Source organism: Cynocephalus volans, chromosome 1 (genome assembly GCF_027409185.1).
Source record: "Cynocephalus volans isolate mCynVol1 chromosome 1, mCynVol1.pri, whole genome shotgun sequence".
NCBI classification, from domain to species: Eukaryota; Metazoa; Chordata; class Mammalia; order Dermoptera; family Cynocephalidae; genus Cynocephalus; species Cynocephalus volans.
The window spans coordinates 294,980,831-295,000,657 of record NC_084460.1 but is presented as its reverse complement, the minus strand read 5'-3'; the positions used below and the strand labels follow the sequence as shown (position 1 = coordinate 295,000,657).

General features: G+C 50.2%; 1 protein-coding gene across 1 annotated transcript; it reads right to left on the bottom strand.

The window, feature by feature from the left end:
- Positions 1-13,929: 13,929 nt before the first annotated feature.
- NEU2 (neuraminidase 2) lies at positions 13,930-16,411 on the bottom strand. The gene is made up of 2 exons (XM_063086831.1): positions 16,211-16,411; positions 13,930-14,868 (listed from the first exon to the last, which is right to left on the bottom strand). The coding sequence occupies exons 1-2, from the start codon at positions 16,409-16,411 to the stop codon at positions 13,930-13,932; spliced, it is 1,140 nt and encodes a 379-aa protein (XP_062942901.1).
- Between the last annotated feature and the right edge of the window lie 3,416 nt (positions 16,412-19,827).

Sequence of the window (19,827 nt, the reverse complement as noted above, 5' to 3'; positions counted from 1 at the left end):
CTGTGGAGAAACATCTCTGAAACCTCTCTCCCCACTGCTCTCCCAGCCACCGTCCCTGCCTCCTGGGCTGCCTCTCCTCTTCCCTGGACTGTTCCAGCTTTCCAGGCTCCAGAAGCACAAGTCTTTTCTGACTCCCTGCTCACTAGCATCCCTCCCCTGGGGCTCCCCCACCCCATGCCTGGATGTTCCTATCACACCCTGCTCTATCTTGTGAGCACCGCTCTTATCCCCTCCTTAGATTCTTACCTTCTTGAGAACCCTTGTCTTATTCATCCCTTACTGCTACAGCATCAGGCCCACACTAAGATGGTGCCAATCTTAGCCAGCTCAGGCTGCCGTAACAAAATACCATAGACTGGGTGGCTTCAACAACAGGCATTTATTTCTCACAGGTCTGAAAGCCTAAGATCAAGGTGCCAGCATAGTCTGGTTCTGGTGAGGACTCCCTTCCTGACTTGCAGACAGCCACCTTCTCGCTGTGTCCTCACACGGCCTTTTTTCCTCTTCTTATGAGACCACCAACACTATCAGGTTGGGATCCCACCTTTATGACCCCATTTAACTTTAATTACCTTTTAAATGCCCCATCTCCAAATACAGTCATATTGGGAGTTAGGGCTTCAACAAATGCATTTTTGGGGGAAACAATTCATTCCATAGCAGTACCAACAAATATCTGCTGAATTATAACCACAGCTAATGTCTGCCTACCAGCTACCATGTGCCAAATACCGCTAAGCTCTCTGTGCAAGTTGCCTCATTCAATCCTTGTGGATACTCCACAAGGGAGGTGCTATTATCATCTCCATTTCAGTGGCAGGGAAATTGGGAAGCAGAGAGGTTCAATAACATGCCTGCGAGTTAGTGGCAGATTTGATTCTAGCTCATGTCTGCTTAATCTCGTAACCACTATGCACCTTCAGTTAGCTGAGCTAGAACTCCTTGCTAGACTCTGAAATAAATTAGACCTAGAGCCTTTGCCCTGTTCACCTAAATTCTCCCCAGCACCCTCTCCCCTCTGGATGCCCCTTGGCCCTGTCGCTGCAGTTATGCAGTCTGTTATTGGAACTAGCACAGATGAAGAAATAAGTGGGGTCCAGGCCTGGAGATCTGGTCCCCAGTACACGAGAGTTTCAGGTGACCATTTTCAGGGTCCTAGGAGATGTGTGTGGCCTGTGTGGGTCTCACCCTGTCTTCTGGCCTTCTTATGGTGGTGGTGGTGTGGTAGAGGGGACCAGGGCCTTGGTGGTGGTTAAACCTGTCAAACTGCAAATCCCTTCCCAACCAGAGATCATTGGTCTCACTGCAATCGTGACCTAGTTGATCGCCCAAACCTTCAGTTCCAAATCCTCAGTTTGCAATCCAGACTGCAAGGAACTTCCAGCTCCACCTCCTGAAACCTCGCTTTGGTGACGTCACTCCCCTACTGAACACCTTCCAATGGCTCCTTACTACCTAGAGGTCCAAGTCGGAAGTCCTTCACCTGCACAGCCTCTGATCTGATCCCTGCCTGCCTCTCCTCCTCATTCCCACCATACTCCCGGGAACCTGGGGCAGGAGTCCTCTTCACTTCATGCCTGGATCCCCATCCTCTGCCACCTTGCCCGTTGTCGCTGCAGCCCTGGGAATGTGTGCAACCCAAACCTTAGCCTCCGAGTATTGCTCCAGCTCCTGCACCCTAATCTCCTTCTGTCCATCTCTCGCCCACCCCAGTCCCTGCCCTGACCACCTGCTTCTCTTTCACTTCATTTCCACACCCTCAGCTTTTGTCACACACGTCCACACCTCAGCTCTCCTCCCCAGGCCCCTTCTCCTGCTGCACCCACCTCGAGCACCTCCAGCCAGACTCCCTCTCCTGAAGGGGCTGCCAGAGAATTGGCCCTGACAGGCAGCTCGGCCCCAGGATGCCCCTACAGCTTCCACCCAGCATGGCGGCCAGAGCCTTCCAGACTTCTCCTGCCTGCCCTGATGGCTGCTGTACCAAAGCCTGCGTTTTCCCAGTCTCGCCTCCCTACTCTCCCCAGGCTAACTCACTTCCAGAGCCATCAAAAAAGAAAACCCCTCCTTCTCTGCCCACAAGCAATAGCTGGTCTCCCAGGTCACCTTCCACACATCCACATGTGCTCCAGCCCGTCATCCCCTGTGCTCCTCCAAGGCTGTCCCCTAGCCCGGCTGGGACCAGTGCCTAGAGCCACCGCACGCTCCCGGACTTTCTGCCTCTCCTTCCGCTCACTCCTCCTTTCATCCTATAAGGAAGCTTAAGATTTTGTCATCTTACAAAACAGCAGTTAAAAAAAAACCCCTCCCTGCCAAAGGTTCTCAGTCTTGGCTGCAAATTGGAAAGGCCCCAACTCAGACCAATTAAATAGAAATCTCTAGGGTGGGGCCCAGATCTCCCCAGGCAGGTCCCATGGGAGGCCAAGACTGGGAACCACAGGAACCTCCCCCTCTTCCTTCTTGCCTGGAGATCGCGGGCGCCTTCCACTTAACTGATGACCTTTTTGAATAAATTGTCCTCACTCTGGGTCACAGTGTCATCCCCTCCCACCGAAACCTTCTCCAACCATCCCTTTCTTCCAACCCCGTGTCACCAAGGACCTCACGTCACCGACCTTGCTCGCTGTAGCGTGTGACCCCCTGAAGCTCTTCCCCTCGCTGCCCCTGCCCCCATCTTCCTCCCGGACCTCTCAGTCTCATCCCCACCCCGGGATATTTTGGTCTTTCCCAGACTTTTGCTCTTGACCTTCTCTTTCGTCTATTCCGTGCTCTCCCAGGACTTTTTTCCTACTGTGGCTTCCAAATCCATATTTCTAGCCCTGGCATGTTCCCAAGCTCCTCTGGGCACTTAAATCCTATCTCATCTGAGCCATCTTTACACCAAAACCCTATTCTTTCACATGCATCACCTTTCTGGATTGCTGTCACCAAACTGGCTCCTCTGAAGCCAGAAACCAGATGACATCTGCATCCCTGACCCTCCAGTGGATCATCGAGTTCTAGAGCTCTTTGGAACCCACTCCTGTGGGCTGCAGCCCACGGGCCTGCCTGCTTCTGCCCTGGCATCATTTGTCACCTGGACCATCTCAAGAGGACCTTCAGCAGCCTGCCCTCCGCCGGGCTCCTTCCCCTGCCACTTGCATCTCTGACTCTGTCCCTTGCTAGAGTCCACCACTTCTCCAAGTTAAATCCCTCGATCCTAGGATGAGGTGCTCCCTGGAGGTCATGCCAAGCTCTTCAAGTGCACATCTCTCCTGCTTTCCTGATGGCCTCCCTCTGCCACACGCACTCCATGACCGAACTGGCACCCTGTCTACTCATTCATTGATCCAGCAGGTACTGACTGACAGCCTCCCATGAGCCCAGGCACTGTCCTAGACCCCAGAGACGTGGCAGGGAGCAAACCCCCCTGCCCTTCCGGAGCTTACACTCTATGCTGGGACTTCTTGCCCTGCTCCGTGAGACTCGTCCCCAGTTTAACTCGTCCCCAGCCAGAGCTAGTCTCATGCTCCTTTGGCCAGGAGGGAAAAGGGCAGACTCTGTAGCCTGACCTCCTGTCTTGGCCACTTACCAGCAAGTGGCTTAGTCTTTCTCTCCCTCAGTTTCTTCCTCCATAAAATGGGGATGGGAACAGAAACCTGACTCATCAGGTTGTTGTCAGGCTTGGGTGACGAACACCTGCAAACGGCTTAGGGTAAAGCCCGGCACGCAGGCAGCTGCAACGAACGCTCACTTCTGTTTTATTTCCTTAGCATAGAGCACAGCACGTGATGGGCATTCAATAAGTGTTTTGAGGTCAGATTAATGGAGAAAAAAGTATAAGTAGTTAGCACATTGGAAATTAGGTCCTCGTTGAAAACCAAGTGGCCCTGATGTTATAAAACCACACTCAGAATGTCACTGAAAAATCTAGGAAGAAGGGAAATGCCCCACACAGGAAAGTAACATGGTTCAGATAACGACAGCTGTCTGGGCACCTCCTTGAGCAGAGGGAGGACCTGACGGCTCAACCTGTGACCTTATAGGTGTGAAGGAAAAGGAAAGGAAGTGGTGGTGGCCAAGATCCTTTCTTGAGGACACTTGAGCTTCTGGTCCAGAGAGTTGGGGAGGAGGGGCCAGCAGGGGCCTGACACAGTCCAGGCCAGGAGTCACCGAGCCTCCCCAGCCCTCTCTTTCAACCCTCATCAGATGACCAAAGTCAGGCCAGGTAATTTCCAGGGCCTTTCTGACCTCTGTGATTCTAGAACTTTCTCTATGTGTGTCCATCTCTGGTCTTCTATCTAGATTATCAACTACATCAGGGAGAAAGCGGAGACCATAACTTACTAATCAAAGAACAAATCGTATTACTTAATTTTTCTGGGAGCTCAGGTGTTTAAACGTATAAAAGAAAAAAACTGTTTCAGCGCATTTTAACCCATAATCGGGAGTTATGCTTTTACATTTACAAAAGACACATTTCAAGAGATTTCAAATGTTTATCTTTGACTCGATAATTCCTTTTAAAGGATTCAATTTACAGAAATAATCGCAGACAAGGACCGAGAGGTACTCAAAAAGATGTTCATCTCAGTATTATTTATAACAGAAAAAAATAGAAGAAACTTTAGTTTCCAATACTGAAGGAATGGTTAAGCAATCCATGGCATGTCTCTTTGACATATTATCTTTTGCAAGAAATACCTTGGAGGAAACGCTTATGATATAATGTCAAGTGGGAGTGGGGTGGGAAGCACGATTCCAGATCGATTTTGCAGCATGATCTCAGTTTTGGAGAGAAAGGAAAGTTCACAGATAAAACCAGAAGAAAATGTGCCTGTGGTTAGTGGGATTATGGGTGATTTTTTCCTGGTTCTTCATACTTCCAAATGTTTGGCATCTATTACTTTGAAACCCTCTTCTAAAAACAGTACAGAAATGGAATTTGAAAAAGTAATACCTTGCCAGAAGTACAGTCAGCTTTCTCACCCCTTCCTCAGTCAGCACATTTAAATACTGGGTTCCTTCCTTCCTTCTTCCCTTGCTGGGGATGAGGTGCGGGGGGCGGTATGGCCCCTGCGCTGAACTCTCACGATGCAGAACAGAGGCCTGAGCACTGAGCTCACTGACTCTTCCTGGCTCCACGTGAATCGCTGCCTTCTTAGGCTGTCCACGAGGGAGGACGGAGTCTGCATCTCAGCTCCTGACACGCTTTTGGTTCAGGTGTGTTGCACAGGCCAGTCCACAGCCCAGGGCTGACAGCCCGAGGTGCCATCTCCCCCCACTCTGCAGAGAAGGTGAGGGATGGGCGGGGAAGGTGACACAGTGCCCAGGGACTCAGGCCACAGGCTCCGCAGACAGGCCGAGCGGGACTCCACATCCCAGACCCTGGAAGCCCTCTGCCCTTCTTGGATGTTCAGACAGAGACAAGGGAGGCACCCAGAAAAGGATGCAGGAAGATTGGTCTGGGATTAGAAGACCCAGTTGCTCTCCTGGCTCTGCCTCTAACCAGCTGTGTAGTCAGGCGGAAGTCACAGGACCCCATGGGACCCCCTTTCAGCCACCTGTCAATTGAGCGGGTTGGACTCGACAGACTTCAAGGTCCTGTCCATCTCTAAAGGGCTAACACCTCCTGTCTTGCTACTATGTGTGGCCTTAACTCTAAGAATCAACAAGTGTAAGTTAGTCTTTGTGGCTACCACATTGATAGCAGTTAATCTTGGCTATGCAGGGAGAGGGTCTCTCCTGGGGAGGGGCACTGGGTTTAGCAGCCCACCCTGCTGCTCTCCCTGCAGGGCCAGGCACTGCACCATCTAAGGTGACCACCCTAGACACAGTCCAAGTTTTCTCTTTCCTCTCCCAAACTTCACATGCTTTTAGCAGGAGCCTTCTTGACCTCAGGTCCCTCCCACCATCGCCCCCACCCCAGGTGTCCAGTGCAGAGGGTCTCCTAGTGGGAACTACAGGTCATTTCCGGTAGGCGCCTGTTACCAGGGTCAGGCCAGGGGTTCTGTGTAAGAGGTGTGGTCTTTCATATGAAGGGCAGGTCCCTCTGGGAGGAGATGGTGGAAGCAGAAATTCTGCCTGCGTGTCTACGTACGTGTGCATGCATGTGTGTGGCTTTGGCATGATTAAAATTCTTAGAGGAGGAGGCAGCATCTGACACAGTTGTAGCGGGTTTTGTGGAAAGATGACTCTTGTAGCTTTTTCATTTTCTGTCTAGACAAATTTTAGGCAGTTTCCACTGTTGGGAGACAAACAGTCGGCACAGCAGCTGATTTCATAAAAGCTCATGTCCCATGGTCTTCGTGCCCCTGGCACATATATGGAAATGAAGGCAGGCATTGGGCTGGCTGAGAGCAGAGAGGGTGGCCTGAGACTGAGGGTGAGGAGGCTGCTGCGGAAGCTCATCGCGGTGCTTCATGACTTTGGAATTCATCATCAGCCTTTCTACTAGGTCATGCCAATTAGAAATGTACATTAAAGGTACAGGTTGACCAAGGAGGGACAAGACTTTCCTTCCAAGTGCCCATTGATGTAGTTAATTGCAAGAATGTGTAACAGAGAAGAGCTGGTCGAGCCAGGGTTGGAGTGGACCATAGCTAATGGGGCAGTGGGACAAGGCAGTAAGAGACCAACGCGGGCAAGTGGGCTGCAAACCTGCTGGTACCAAGGGAAGGTTCACTGAGACCCTGTGGATCTTGATTACAGGTCCACATCTCTGAATTGTTTTGACCAGGTTAGAAGGGCGTACCTGAAGTTCTTCCTCCCTGCTCCATCGTCTCTGCAGGCAGAGACAAAGCCTGTGCGAGGAGAAGCTTCCCCAGACTCTCACTCCCAGCCTGGATCACCAGCCACCCTCATCTGGAGCCCCCAGAGTTGCCAAGGCTTAAATCTCATGTGCAGCCTCTTGTATAAGCAAGATCACCAGTGGTCAGGGTGGTCTTGCAGAACAGGGAGGAACTTCCTGCATCTTGAACAAACTATTGGACAGGTTAGGCTCCACTCCACAGTTTCCTTAAGTTTTCAAACCTTTGCACGGGTCAGAATCATCTGGAGGGCTTGAATAAAACACAGGTTGCTGGACCCCAACCCCGAGTTTCAGATTTAGTTGGTCTGCAGGACTTGGTAGGACTCAAGGATTTGAGTTTCTTGCAACTTCCCAGGGGTTGCTGCCACTCCAGGGGCCACACTTTGAGAACTTCTGCTCTAAGGCACAGGTAGGAACCCATGAAGTGGGCCCCAAGGTCAACACTAGCAAAAAGCAGGAGACTAAAGTCCCTGGGTTGGGCAACTAGCCAGACACTGGTCAGGTCCTGTGGCTCCTAGAGGGGAGCACGCTACATGTGCTCTCTCTCCTCACTGAGGCCTCTGCTAAGATGTCCCTTCCTCGGTAGGCTGTGCTCGATGACCCCAGGTAGAGCATCCCCCTCATTCTTGACCACTCTGCTCCCTGTCACATTCTCTCTATTGCTAATCACTACAGACGTTGCATCTCCTACTTCCTTGTTGCTTGGGTATTTACTGTCCATTTTATCCCACAAGATGTAAATTTCTTGAGGGCAGTGGCTCTATCTGGTCACCATTGAATCCCCAGCTCTAGAATGACATCTGGCCCATTGCTGATGCTCAATAGGCATGTGTTGTGTAGCGGCCATCCCAGGAAAGCAAACCGAACTCTTGGAGCTCTGAGTGGGTGGTATGGAAAAGGTGGCCTTGAGTACATCACTGACCTCAAACCATTCCCCAGGCCCTTAGCAGATCAGGTCTGAAAATTCCCAGCAATGCGTGAGGCAACAGGTGAGACCACAGCATGTAGCTCTCAATACTTCCATGAGCCACCAGATGTTTGGACCAAACAGAGGGAAAATAAATGAGGACACGGCAGAAGTGACGACCCTTGTCCTGGGGGTCCCTAATGGTAACAAGAGCTCAGTACCTCAGCACCGATAGCATTCTGACCTCTGATCTCTGGATGGCAGGCATCTGGCTCCTGACCTCCCCATCTTTGGGGATGTCCCTGGTCCTCAGAAAGCCACCCCAATGAGAGAGTCAGGGTGACAGAGACGTCCACAATGCACTCAGGGCTTCAAGGACCCTTCAGTAGGGCCACTATTTGACCATGAGTAGAAGGACCTAGATGGGGCCGAGGATTCTTTGGACTCCAGTGAGCTCATTTTTGTGTTGGATAGACCATGAAGGGTCTGGGCATTATCCTCTTGCCCATAGACAGTGACTCTTGGAAAATGACTCCAGTCCCTGTGGGGCAGCTGGTAGGAGTAGAAGATTTCACAGTATCTTAGTCTCTCCACCCTCCCCAGAGAGCAGGTCTGCCCTTCCCCTGAGGGTTTGGAGGGACGGGATCCTCTCACAGCATGGAAGGTCTGGCTTCCCTGGGTGGGATGGGCATTCTGCAGCCTCAGGAAAGGCTGTGATGACATGGGTGGCCCAGCTTTTAGATGCCCAGCCTCTTCTGTCCTTTTCCTTCAGACATCAGACGTTGGGGTGACCAAAGAGAGCACCTAAATAAGGATGCGACAGAAACGACCCCTTTTCTATCTTCCCTGTTCTTTACGTTTTCCTCCTCATCTGTCCAGAAGGGTCTAGTGGTGACTTCCGGCCACTATGACTTTGAGATGTCCCAGGCTGCATTGCCAGTCCTAGAGCCACCCACGGAAGCCCCCCTTCCTCACTCACTCGAGCAAGAACAGTAAGTCTGCTGTCGTCTTCTGTTGCCACAATAATTAATGACCACAAACGCGGTGGCTGAAAACAATATACCATTATTCTATTACAGTTCTGAAGGGCAGAAGTCCCCAGTCAGTGTCACTGGGCTGAGATCAAGGTGTCAGCAGGGCCACACCCCTCCAGAGGCTCTGGGCAGAAGCCTTCCCTGCCTTTTCTGGCTCCGGAGCTGCATTGCCTGCGCTCCTTGGCTTGCGGCCCCTTCCTACGTCTTCAAAGCCAGCAGCGTGGTGTCTTGTTTCAGTGGTTGCATTGCCTTCTGCTGTATCAGATCTCTGTCTGCCTTCCATTTTTTTTTTTACTATTAAAAATTTTTTTAAATTTATTTTTTTCATTGTACTTGTTTGTGGGGTACAGTTTGTTGTTTCAATACATGCCTATATTGTGTAATGATCTAATCAGAATAGTTATTATATGTATCACCTAAACATTTATCATTTCTTTGTGGTTACAATATTCAAGATTCTCTTTTTTCTCTGCCTCCCTCTAATAAGGATATTTGCAATCACATTTATGTCCCATCTGGATAATCAGGATCATCTGCCCATCTCACGATTAACTTAATCACATCTACAAAGTCCCTTTGGCCATGGAAGGTAACATTCACAGGCTCTGGGGACTAGGACGTGGACATCTTGGTGGGAGGAGGCATTATTCAGCCAACTACACCTGCCTTGTCAGGGTCTTGGCTCCCCAGTGGCAGATATGCCAGCTGCCATACCCCCACCCCACCTCAGAATCCCTTCCTCGGTGGCTTCCCAGAGCTGGTCTCCCTGGTGTCAAGAGTCAAGATCACTTCCACTGTCCCAGTCAGGCCATGAAACAAATGTGGGGAGGCACCTGTGACCACACCAGCCCAGAAAGCTACAGCAGAGGGTGAGACCAAAGGTGGTGTCCAAAGAGAGGGACTTCACAGGTCGTCTGCTCAGAGGTGCGGTGGGCAGTAGCAGCCCTGAGTCAAATATCTGCAAGAGCTGGGACCATGGGGGTCCCCAAACCTGGAGCAACAGATCTCCCTGGTCTGTGCTAAGGGAATGTGTTGGTGAGACCCAGGCTTCCCTGATCCCTGCTTGTGTCTGCACCCTGGTTTTCGGGTTACCAGATGGAGTGTTGAACAGGGCTGGTCCACCTCCAGCTTGGACATGGCAATGGACATCCAACAACCATGTGCATTTGTGCACACGTGCACACACACACACACACACATATACACACACAGATGTCTCAAGCAGTGGTACTGGGCTCAAAACTAGCCAAAGTCTTTCCAACAATGTGGCCCAGCCTGGACCTGGAGCTCTGTGTAATAGATTTGGGGCCACCTACCTGAGCTCCAGAGCCTGAACTACTTCTGACACTCACACACTAGCAATGTGGGCCTGAAGCACACATTCTTTGTGTTTGCTTATTTATTTATTTGTTTAGGATGTGTTTTTTAGGGGAAGGTTGAGAGAGAGGGCGTCTACTGGGACTGTGTGTCTGTGTGTGTCTCTAAGGACACAAATTTATTACAGTAAAAATTGTTTCACTAAATGCTCTAAATGTATCCTGGGATCCTAGAGCAGAAAAAGGATGATAGTGAAAAAACTGGTGAAATCCGAATGAAGTTTAGTGTTTCATTAACAGTCATGTACCAGTGTTAATCTCTTAGTCTTGACAAATATACCAGTTATGTAAGATGTTAACAGTAGGAAAAATGGGTGTGGGGTATACAGGAACGTTCTGTACTATCTTTGCAACTCTTCTGTAAATCTAAAATTATTCCAAAATAAAAAGTTTATTTAAAAAATCTGTTTCACAGTATTAAAATCCAACATAATATATTGCTTTGGAAGCTAAACTTTATTTGGTTCAACTTTTATTTTTTATTGAGGCATAACATCCATATAGTTAGGTACCCAAATCTTATGTGCAGTCCACCAAACGTTTACGTACGGAATCGCCCACATAACCAGCCCCAGATTAAACAATAGAATGTTTCTAGCACCCAGAAGTTCCCCTCTTGCCCCCTTCCAGTCAACAGCTCCCCTCCACCAGAAAGAGCCTCTATCCTGACTAGATTAGTTTTGCCTGTTTTTGAACTTCATATAAATGGAGTGATAAAGTATGCACTCTTTTGTGTCTGGCTTCTTTCACTCAACACAATGTCTGAAAATCATATTGTACATAGCAGCAGTTTATTCTTTTAGGGCAATGAATATGCATGGATATGAATATGCATGGATATGCCCCGATTTAGTTATCCATTCTATTTTCGATTGACATTTGGGTTGTTTCTGCTTTGGGACTCTTATGAATGAAGCTGCTTTAAACGTTCTTACATTTGTCTTTGGCAGATACAAGCGTTCATTTCTCTTGTATCTACACTTGAGAGTGGAATTGGTGGATCCTAGGGTGTGTGCCTGTTTAGTTTTAGTCGATACTATCAAACCACTTTCCAAAGTGGTTGTACCAGTCACTCTTCTGTCGGAAATGTATGAGAGTTTCAGCGGCTTCACAGCCTTGTTAATTCATGCTATTGTCAATCATTTCAATCTAGTCATTCTACTGGATGAATGTCTTATGGCTTTAATTTGCATTTCCCTGATGACTAAAAATGTTGAGCATTTTTTCATGTGTTCAGCAGCTTTTAGGGTATCCTCCTTTGTAAAGTGCATGTTCAAGCTTTTTGCCCATTTTTATTGGATTGTTTGTCTTTTGGGAGCTATTTGTACATTCTGGATACAAGTCCTTTTTCAGATATATGTATTGTAAATATCTTATCCCATGTATGGCTTTTCTTTTTTTACTCTCTCAACGATGCCTTTTGATGAGCATGTAAGTTCAGCTTTAATCAAATCAACTGTTGCTTTTTTTCCTATCCAAATCAGAAGACTCTGTGGCATTTGTATACACTCAGAACTAGAAGGAACTATAGAGATCATCTGCGCCAGTGATTCTTGATTCTTATTCATTAGAGTAACTAGAGGAACTTTTGGAAAAAATACCCCTGCCTGGGACCCACTATGAGAGATACTGAATCAGTTGTTCAGGGGTGGAGCCCAGGCATTGGGATTGTTCAAAAGCTCCCCAGGGATCTCTACACTGAACTTCGTGAACGGTTAGAGTCTAAGAGAGTGACATTCTGCTTGGCAGTGGCCAGATGCCCTATCCTATTCCTGCCTTTTCTCAAGACCCTTAACAGACGGTTGGCTCTTCCAGGGAAGCAAATGGAGACCAGCTCCTGGCACAATCCTCAGTGGGTCTTTCTCTTTTAAAGCTCCCCGTTTGCCTGGCACAGTCCTGGTTAATGCCTATTGTCCTGGCGTAATTCTTGGTGGCATTCCCCTTTTGCTCTCAACAGTGTTGCGATTTGTATAATACACTACAGAGTTGCCTTACCCTTAACTCTCCGGAGGGTGGGCTGCCATGTCCTTCCCCTCCTAAGTTGAGTCTTGGTCTTTCTCCCAACCCCCCAGCCATCTTTAAGTGGTCTGGAAGACACCAGGTATGCACCCCCAAAAGAGAGGGACCTCACTTTCCATCTTAGCAGTGACTGGACCCGAATTTGTCATTCTTCCAGCCGGATTTCTTAAAACCCCACACGGAAGAGTAGCAGCCTGACAGGAGGACCATGCCTGGAACCACACCAGAATCAAAGCCACACCTCGTGCTCCCCACACTGAAAATGCTGTTTAATCACTACTGCCAGGCAGAGATGTCACTGAGCTGCAAGAACCCATGACTGCTGTCTTTGATCCCCCTGAGGCAGGAGAGCTGATTAGAGAAGCTCTGAAGGGGGCAGGGGCAAGTCTACTCTTCCACGGGACATGTGACGAAGGCCCCTAAAGGTCCTGGGAGGCCAGAGGTGTCAGCTTCCTCCACTCAGGCTGGGCTCTCTCCCCTCAAGGTCACCACCCCTCAGGTTATCACCCCTCAAGATGGCCAGGGAGTAGCTCTCCCCTGCTCTGTCCTTATGGCGAGAACTCCACAACCACAGCAGCCCTCCCCTCTCTTTGCCTCCACATGGCGCTACCTGTCACCGCAAAGACTGAGTGTCCCAAGCAGCTTCACACCAGACATACACATCCAGCCACCTCAACCCCTCCTGTCCCCTTGATTCTTCTGAATTACCTGATTCATCTGAACTTCATTCCTACCTTTAGCCACATCACCTATACAAAGATAACTTATGACAACTGTGGTGAGTTGAACGGTGGCCCCCCAAGATATATCCATGTCCTAACCCCCAAAACCTGTGAATGTGACCTTTTTTTGGAAAAAGAGTCTCTGTAGATGTAATTAAGTTAAGGATGTTTAGAAATGAGATCGTCCTGGAATATCCGGGTGGGCCCTAAATCCAATGACAAGGGTCCTTGTAAGAGACAGAAGAGAAGACACAGGAAAAGGAGGAGAGAGCCTTGTAAAGGCAGAGGCCGAGACTGGAGCCAAGCTGCCACAGACCAGGGAATCCCAACGAATGCCAGGAGCCACCAGGAGCTGGGAGAGACAAGGAAGGATTGTTCCCCAGCGTCTCCAGAGGGAGCACGACCCTGGGACACCTTGATTTCAGACTTGTGTTCTCCAGAGCTGCAAAAGCATATGTTTTTGTTGTTTTAAAGGGCTAAATTTGAGATAATTTGTTATGGCAGCTCTAGGAAACGAATACAGTGACTTAGCCAGCTGCCAGACCCTGCTTCACCTCCCTGCAAAGCGGTTCCCCATTCTGTCTCCTCTAAAGCATTAGCAAGACACACACACACCCCACAGGCACACACATGTACACACACACAAACCCGCACACGCAGACACACACACACACGTCTCTGCTGATTCACATCTCTGTCTCAGCCTTTCTCCAGGAGCACGGCCAGCATTTCCCAAGAAGAAATGGACTGGGCTAGGTAATTTAACACGACCTATGCAAAAGCTGGGTGGGGGAGCAGCGAGTTGAGCCTGTGCAGAGTGACAGCCGCTGTGCAGAGTGACAGCCACTGTGCAGGGCTCTCTGCGCCTTGCCTGTCAAGGAAGCCAAGTTCCTTCGGTTTCTGGGCTGAAAATAGAATGTTCCAGCAAGGCTGGGATAAGAAAGGAGAGAGAGAGGCAAGAGCAGACCTCCCCACACACCCTTCATGAAGGGAGCCAAGAGCCGGCCCCCGAAGTCCCGAGGAGCCCGACAGGGAAGAGGGTGTCTGGCTCCTCGGTGGGCCCTTCCTGAGGCCTGCAGCTGGCTCACGGTGCCCGGGCATCGGCGGGGAAAGCTTGCTTCAGGGTGAACAGGAGGAAGACAAGCTCCTCGTAGTTGTCTGACTCGTACAGACACCCGAACTGGGGGGAGCCATCAGGGCCGGTCCCCAGGTCCTGGAGGTCTGAGTAGGCGCAGGCGCCAGTGGCCAGCAGTGCAGGCTCCGACCAGGCCTCGGGCGCTGGGGGCCGCGCGTTGAGGTAGATGCCCAGGTCGGACCTCTGATGCGGGTTTGTCGGGTGACAGTAGAGCAGCCACCTGGCCGGGAAGCCTGGGCCCGGGTCGGGGCCGGGGAAGCTGACGATGCTGCCCTGGCAGCCGTGTGGGGGCTCCACGAGCCTGGGCACAGCCTGGGCCTCCTGGAACTCCAGGCCACCATCTGTGCTCTGGGCCTGCACCCTGGCTCTGCCCAGGCTCCTGGCGTTGAGATACACCATGCTCTGTCTGCCAGCCGTGACTGCAGCCACTTGGCACTCCAGGGTGTCCGGGGCCACAAAGTTCCCCCTCTGCCAGGTGTGCCCGTGGTCGTGGCTGAGGAAGCAGAAGGCGAAGGGGCGAGGCTTCTGCAGGACGTGCAGGCTCTGGTAGGCATAGGCGGGCACCACCAGGCTCCGGGTCTCGTTGTGCAGCTGCAGGCAGTGCCCCGGGCCGACTGCAAAAGTGGCCCACTCCTTGTAGGCTGGGCCAATGGCAGAGCTGGTGAGGTCTCTGGTGGGGCTCCAGGTCCTCCCGTGGTCAGTGCTGGTGACTTGGCACAGCCGCGTCTCATTGACCCTGGTGAGGAGCTGGTGGTGCTCGGACACCTGACCCCGTACGGCAATGAAGAAGAGGAAAAGGGTCCCTGTCTGCTCGTCGTACAAGGGGCATGGGTTCATGGACCGGTGGCCCTCCAGCTGGGCTTGGGTCACCACCTCCTGAGCTTGCCACTGAACATAAGAAGGGACAAAGAAGGAGAAGGACTGCTTTGAAATACCAAAAAGTGATGGTGACAGAGCTACACTTGGGGACAGATGTGGCGGGCATGTGTCATGGGGTTAGAACCAAAGGCTGAGGAGGAGAACTCTTCACCCAGCACTCACACCCTCTTACATCTCCTAGAGCGGCTAGACCCAGGCTGCCCCCTCATCCCCCAGGCAGCCACTCTGCACTTGGTGGCTCTGTGGCTTCCAATCCCATCACACATGTTTACTGAGTACCCACCATGCACTAGACCCCAAGATGCTCCCGGGAGCCATGGCCAGCCTCATCCTTTTTCCTTCCGCTTTGCAGCCCAGTCCAGCCTGCCATTCTTGGAGAGCAAAGCCCTAGTAGGGAGCACAGTAGCCCAACTAGTGAGGGACAGAATATGACCATCACCTCTCATCTTCTACACACCATACTCTAGTAATGCAGCCTAAGAGGGGCCAGCCCTGTGACACTGAGGACTCACATTGAGCTTCTATCATCTCCAGGTCTATGTCATGTATGCTGCAGCTCTGCAGACTATCAACATTCATGAACAGCTACCCCTATGAGGGATTCTAATTGCAGACACTGTGCCAAAAGTCTAACTTCCATTGTCTTATCTAATGCCCCAATCCCTGGGGAACAAGGGTTAGAAGCTCCGTCTTACATCTGGAGAACAGAAGCTTAGACAGGGTAGATGAGTTAGTTGCCCAAGACTGTACCACTGATAAGTGGTGGACCAGGCCTTGAGCCCGGGTCCATCTGCTTCAAACCCCATGCTTTCAATAACTATTATGTATTAATGACCACCAAGTAATAATAAAAAGAGTATTAAACCCTTCAACTAGATAAATCAGTCTTGAGTGTCTTCATCAAAATTAATTTCGTGGTCTACAAGCTGGAACTTCAGGACAAAAGCAATCTCTCCACCCCCTACTCCCCAGGTTTTATTTTACTCAAAGGATACAACCTCCCAGTTGTGCAATACTGAACTATTCCTCCCTCGGGTTCCCAAGGATTCTGGAAAACTTGTCCGGTCATGCAATCAAACAGCTGCGACCAGGCCAACCGGACTCATTCCTGGTGAACCCACGTGAGGTCCAGGTGATCCCTGGGGGCACCTTCTCTGCCCCATCCCTGAATGGTTCCCTGGCTTCCCCCTGGGCTTCACCGTGTCTTTTCCCTATTCCCTGATCTCAGCCATCAAGGGATGGAATCGTTCCCATATTTCATGAGATCCAGGCCTGGCTCCCTGACACACTAACAAAGTGGTGCGAGTGGAGCAAGCCTTGGCGGAGCAGCCGCAGCCAGGGTCTGCCTTACCTGCACCTGGTGGGTGGACGCGTCGTAATCACCTCTGCGCAGGACGATCAGCTCTGTGTGCTCGTCCTTCTTGCTTGCCCGCCTTTCTGCAAAGGCCAGCAGCGTCTGCTGCTGAGGCAGGTAGAGTAGAGCAGGGATTCTGTAGACATGAGATCCCGACTGGAACAGTGTCTCCTTCTGCAGGACGGGGGAGGTCGCCATGAGGCTGGAGGAGGAGGGGGGCAGGGAGAGATGAGTCACCTGCAGTCACACCTGAGATGAGCCAGAGTCACTCATCACGACAAGTGGCGCTCGTGCCACAGGTGAGCAGACTGGTATCCTCCCCCTCATGGGCTCGTTCTCTTTTCTTACATCCCAAGACCCTGTCACCAATTCTTCATGTGCCTCCCGTGGAGCTTGGTAGCACTCAGTCCGTGGGACATCAGGAAAAGTGTATTTAGAAAAGTGTATTGTGCACTAGATTTTTATTATACATTAACAAACCTCCTTACAGCAGATTCGTGATAACCTTCAACTGCTTTGGCCAAACTCAACACATCAGTCAATCATTAAACCTCAGGGAAGATAGCAGCACTTGCTGAGTGGCATTCTGCAGCTGTACAACTGCCAGAAAATGACACATGGGAGCTTTTTATAATTCCAGAGCCCTAGAAAGTTGTTTTAGAAAAAAAAGAAAAAAAAGCCTGATTCTCAAGGCTCTGCTCCCCAGGCTGCCCGAGGCTAGGGCCCAGCTGCCCCCACTGTGTGGGTTCCACCCTGAGGCAGGGATAGAAGAGACAGAGGCTTTTAACAGCTAACTTGGCTGGGAGGAGCCTCCAGTGGTATGAGAAAATAAAAAATAAGTATTCAGCTATCAAGGGTACAGAGGGGCCAGAGACAACTTGGTGACAGTGGGTGACAGTAGTCTCCATGCTGGGCCACCCAGGTTCCTTCAGGGGGCTAACCCCCAGCTTTTGGGAGTGCTGGCTGCAGAGCGGATGGCCCTGGGGAGGAGGGGCCGATTGCCCTCAGCTGAAAGAAACTGCCCTGCCCAAGGTCATCCCCAGGAAGGGCTGTATATGACCCCCTTGTCCTAACAGGGGACAGCTCAGCTCCAGTGCTCCCTGGCGGTCAGCTGAGCCTTCCCGAAGAGTATCTCAGCCTGGTTTCTCCTCTGCCCCTCTTGCAACCCTTCCTTCCCTTCTGCAGGTGCTGACCTCAGGAGGCCACCTGATAAGCCTGTGGGTGGATCTCCTCACAGAGCCAGGCTACTGAGTGCCCTGAAGGTGACATGGCCTTTGGGGAGGGGAAGTGGGAGAGTGGGGTCAGCAAAAGAGGGACACAGGCTTTCCTCTGCACACCCTCTGTGCTGCTTGCGCTTTTTCTACCACATAGGTGTATTAGCTATTTGAGACTTAATTTAACATTTTTGAGAAATAAACGTAATCTATCAGTCTTCTATTCAATACGTAAGGAACATGATTATTAGGACAATGTGAGAAAATAAAACTTGGAAGGGCAAATGCCACCCAAGGAAAAAATGTGCTATTGCCCAAACATTGGTGGAAGAATCAGGTCTTCACTACAAAACCTAGACCTGCAAACTGTACTCCAGGAAAACGGAGCTTGGGAGATGTAACAGGGGCTCCCTGAAACTTTGTTATAAAATGTGAAAGGGAGAGAATCAAATATGGCTAAAAGTAAAAGTGAAAATAAGGAGAGAAATACAGTAGAACAGTGTTCTCTAGAACATCGATCAAGGGTTTATTTAAGCTCCATGGAGTTTGCTCTGGAAAGTATGTCTCTGATGAAAATGCAGCAGGGTTGGTAGGGTTCAGATTAAAATATCCTCAGGGCCCAAACTTATTACACCTGTCACAATGGGCTGAACTTCTATACACAAGGTGGGAGGGAAGAAAAGGGGGAGGGAGGTTAGCTGAGGATATCCACAAAGAAATTCCAGAGGAGAAAACAGGACAGAGAAAGTCGTCAGGCGGAATCAGAAGGGAACACATGAGAGGGTCTTGAGGTTGAGGAGGGGGAGAGGCAACTTCAGAGCAGAAGCAGGGGTCCCAACTAAGACCATATAGGATCCGAACCCATGGCCTCGGCGCTATGCACTCTCTCGAGTGAGCCACGGGGCCAGCCCATAATTCCAGAATATTTTTATCACCCCCAAAGAGATCCCATACCCGTAAGCAGTCACCCTCCACACCTGATCACCCAGCCCTTGGCAATGACTAATCTGCTTTCTGTCTCTCTGGATTTCCCTATTCTGAACAGTTCGTGTAAATGAATTATGTGATACATGGTCCTTTGCGACTGGCTTCTTTACCTAGCATCATGTTTCCAAGGCTCACTCGTGTGGTAGCTTGGATCAGCACTTCACTCCTTTTAATGGCTGAATAATATTCCATTGTATGGATATACCACTGCTGTGGTGTAAATGTTTGTGTCCCCTCCAAAATGCATATTAAAACTTAATCCCCAATGTAACAGTATTAAGAGGTGGGACCTTGAGGAGGTCGTTAGGCCATGAGGGCTATGACCTCATGGATGAGATAAAGGCCCTTATGAAAGGTCTTGAGGGAACACAGAGGTCACCCCTTCCAGAGGACACTGCAACAAGGTGCCACACTGGAAGCAGAGAGCTGCCCTCACCAGACACTGAACTTGCCGGAGCCTTGATCTTAAACTTCCCAGCCTCCAGAACCATGAGAAATACATTTCTATTATTTATTAATTACTCTGTCTGTGGCATGTTGTTATAGCAACACAAATGGACCGAGAAAACCACACTTCATTTATCTATTCATCAGTTCATGGGCATTTGGATTGTTTCCAATTTTTGGCTGTTATGACTAATGCTGCTATGAACATTCATGAGCAAGTTTTTGCACGGACGTGCGTTTTCAGTTCTTTTGGGGTATTTGCCTAGGAGTGGAGTTGCTGGGTCATATGGTAATTCTATGTTTAACCTTTTGAGGAACTGCCAACATCAGTTTCCACAGCAGCTATGACATCTCATGTTTTCACCGGCAGTGTGAAAGGGTTCCAGTTTCTCCACATCCTCATAAGCACATGTGATTGTGCTGTTTTGATTCTAGGCATCCCAGTGGGTGTGAAGTGGCACATGGTATGGCTGCTGTGATCTGGGTTTGCATTTCCTGGATGACTCATGACGTGGATGCACCTCTGCATGTGCTTATGACCGTAGGAGCTGGATTTTAGCCTGGAGACAATGAGAAGCTTTTTCAGGCAAGGGAGTGATCCGACTGGAGTTTTAGGAAGTCCCTCTTTTGGTTTCAGGGGAATGGGAGTGGAAGAAGAGTTTGTTGCAATTCTCCAGGTGAGATCGAATAAAAGCCTGGAGAAAGCAGGCACAGTGGTATTTGAGGGGAGCCCGGCTCTTAGAGAAGGTGGCGGGTGGCAGCATCAATGTAACTTGGAGGACAAATTAAGGAGGAATTAAGAATGCCCGAGTGCTAAATTGATCTCCATAGTGTCTGTGACTATTTTCCAGATTCCTCCTTTAGATCCTAATCCCCTTAAAGATGGGGACAAATTTACTCATCCGTGTAGTGAGTATTTACTGCATTCCTATCATGTGCCCGGCGTTTTTCTGGGAACTCGGGATT

What these genes read in the sequence shown, in the direction of transcription:
- NEU2 (XM_063086831.1), bottom strand. Translation starts at nt 16,411, where the DNA reads ATGGCGACCTCCCCCGTCCTGCAGAAGGAGACACTGTTCCAGTCGGGA. An exon ending in CGTCCACCCACCAGGTGCAG is followed by an intron (nt 14,869 to 16,210) that starts GTAAGGCAGACC and finishes TCTTATGTTCAG; the next exon opens with TGGCAAGCTCAGGAGGTGGT.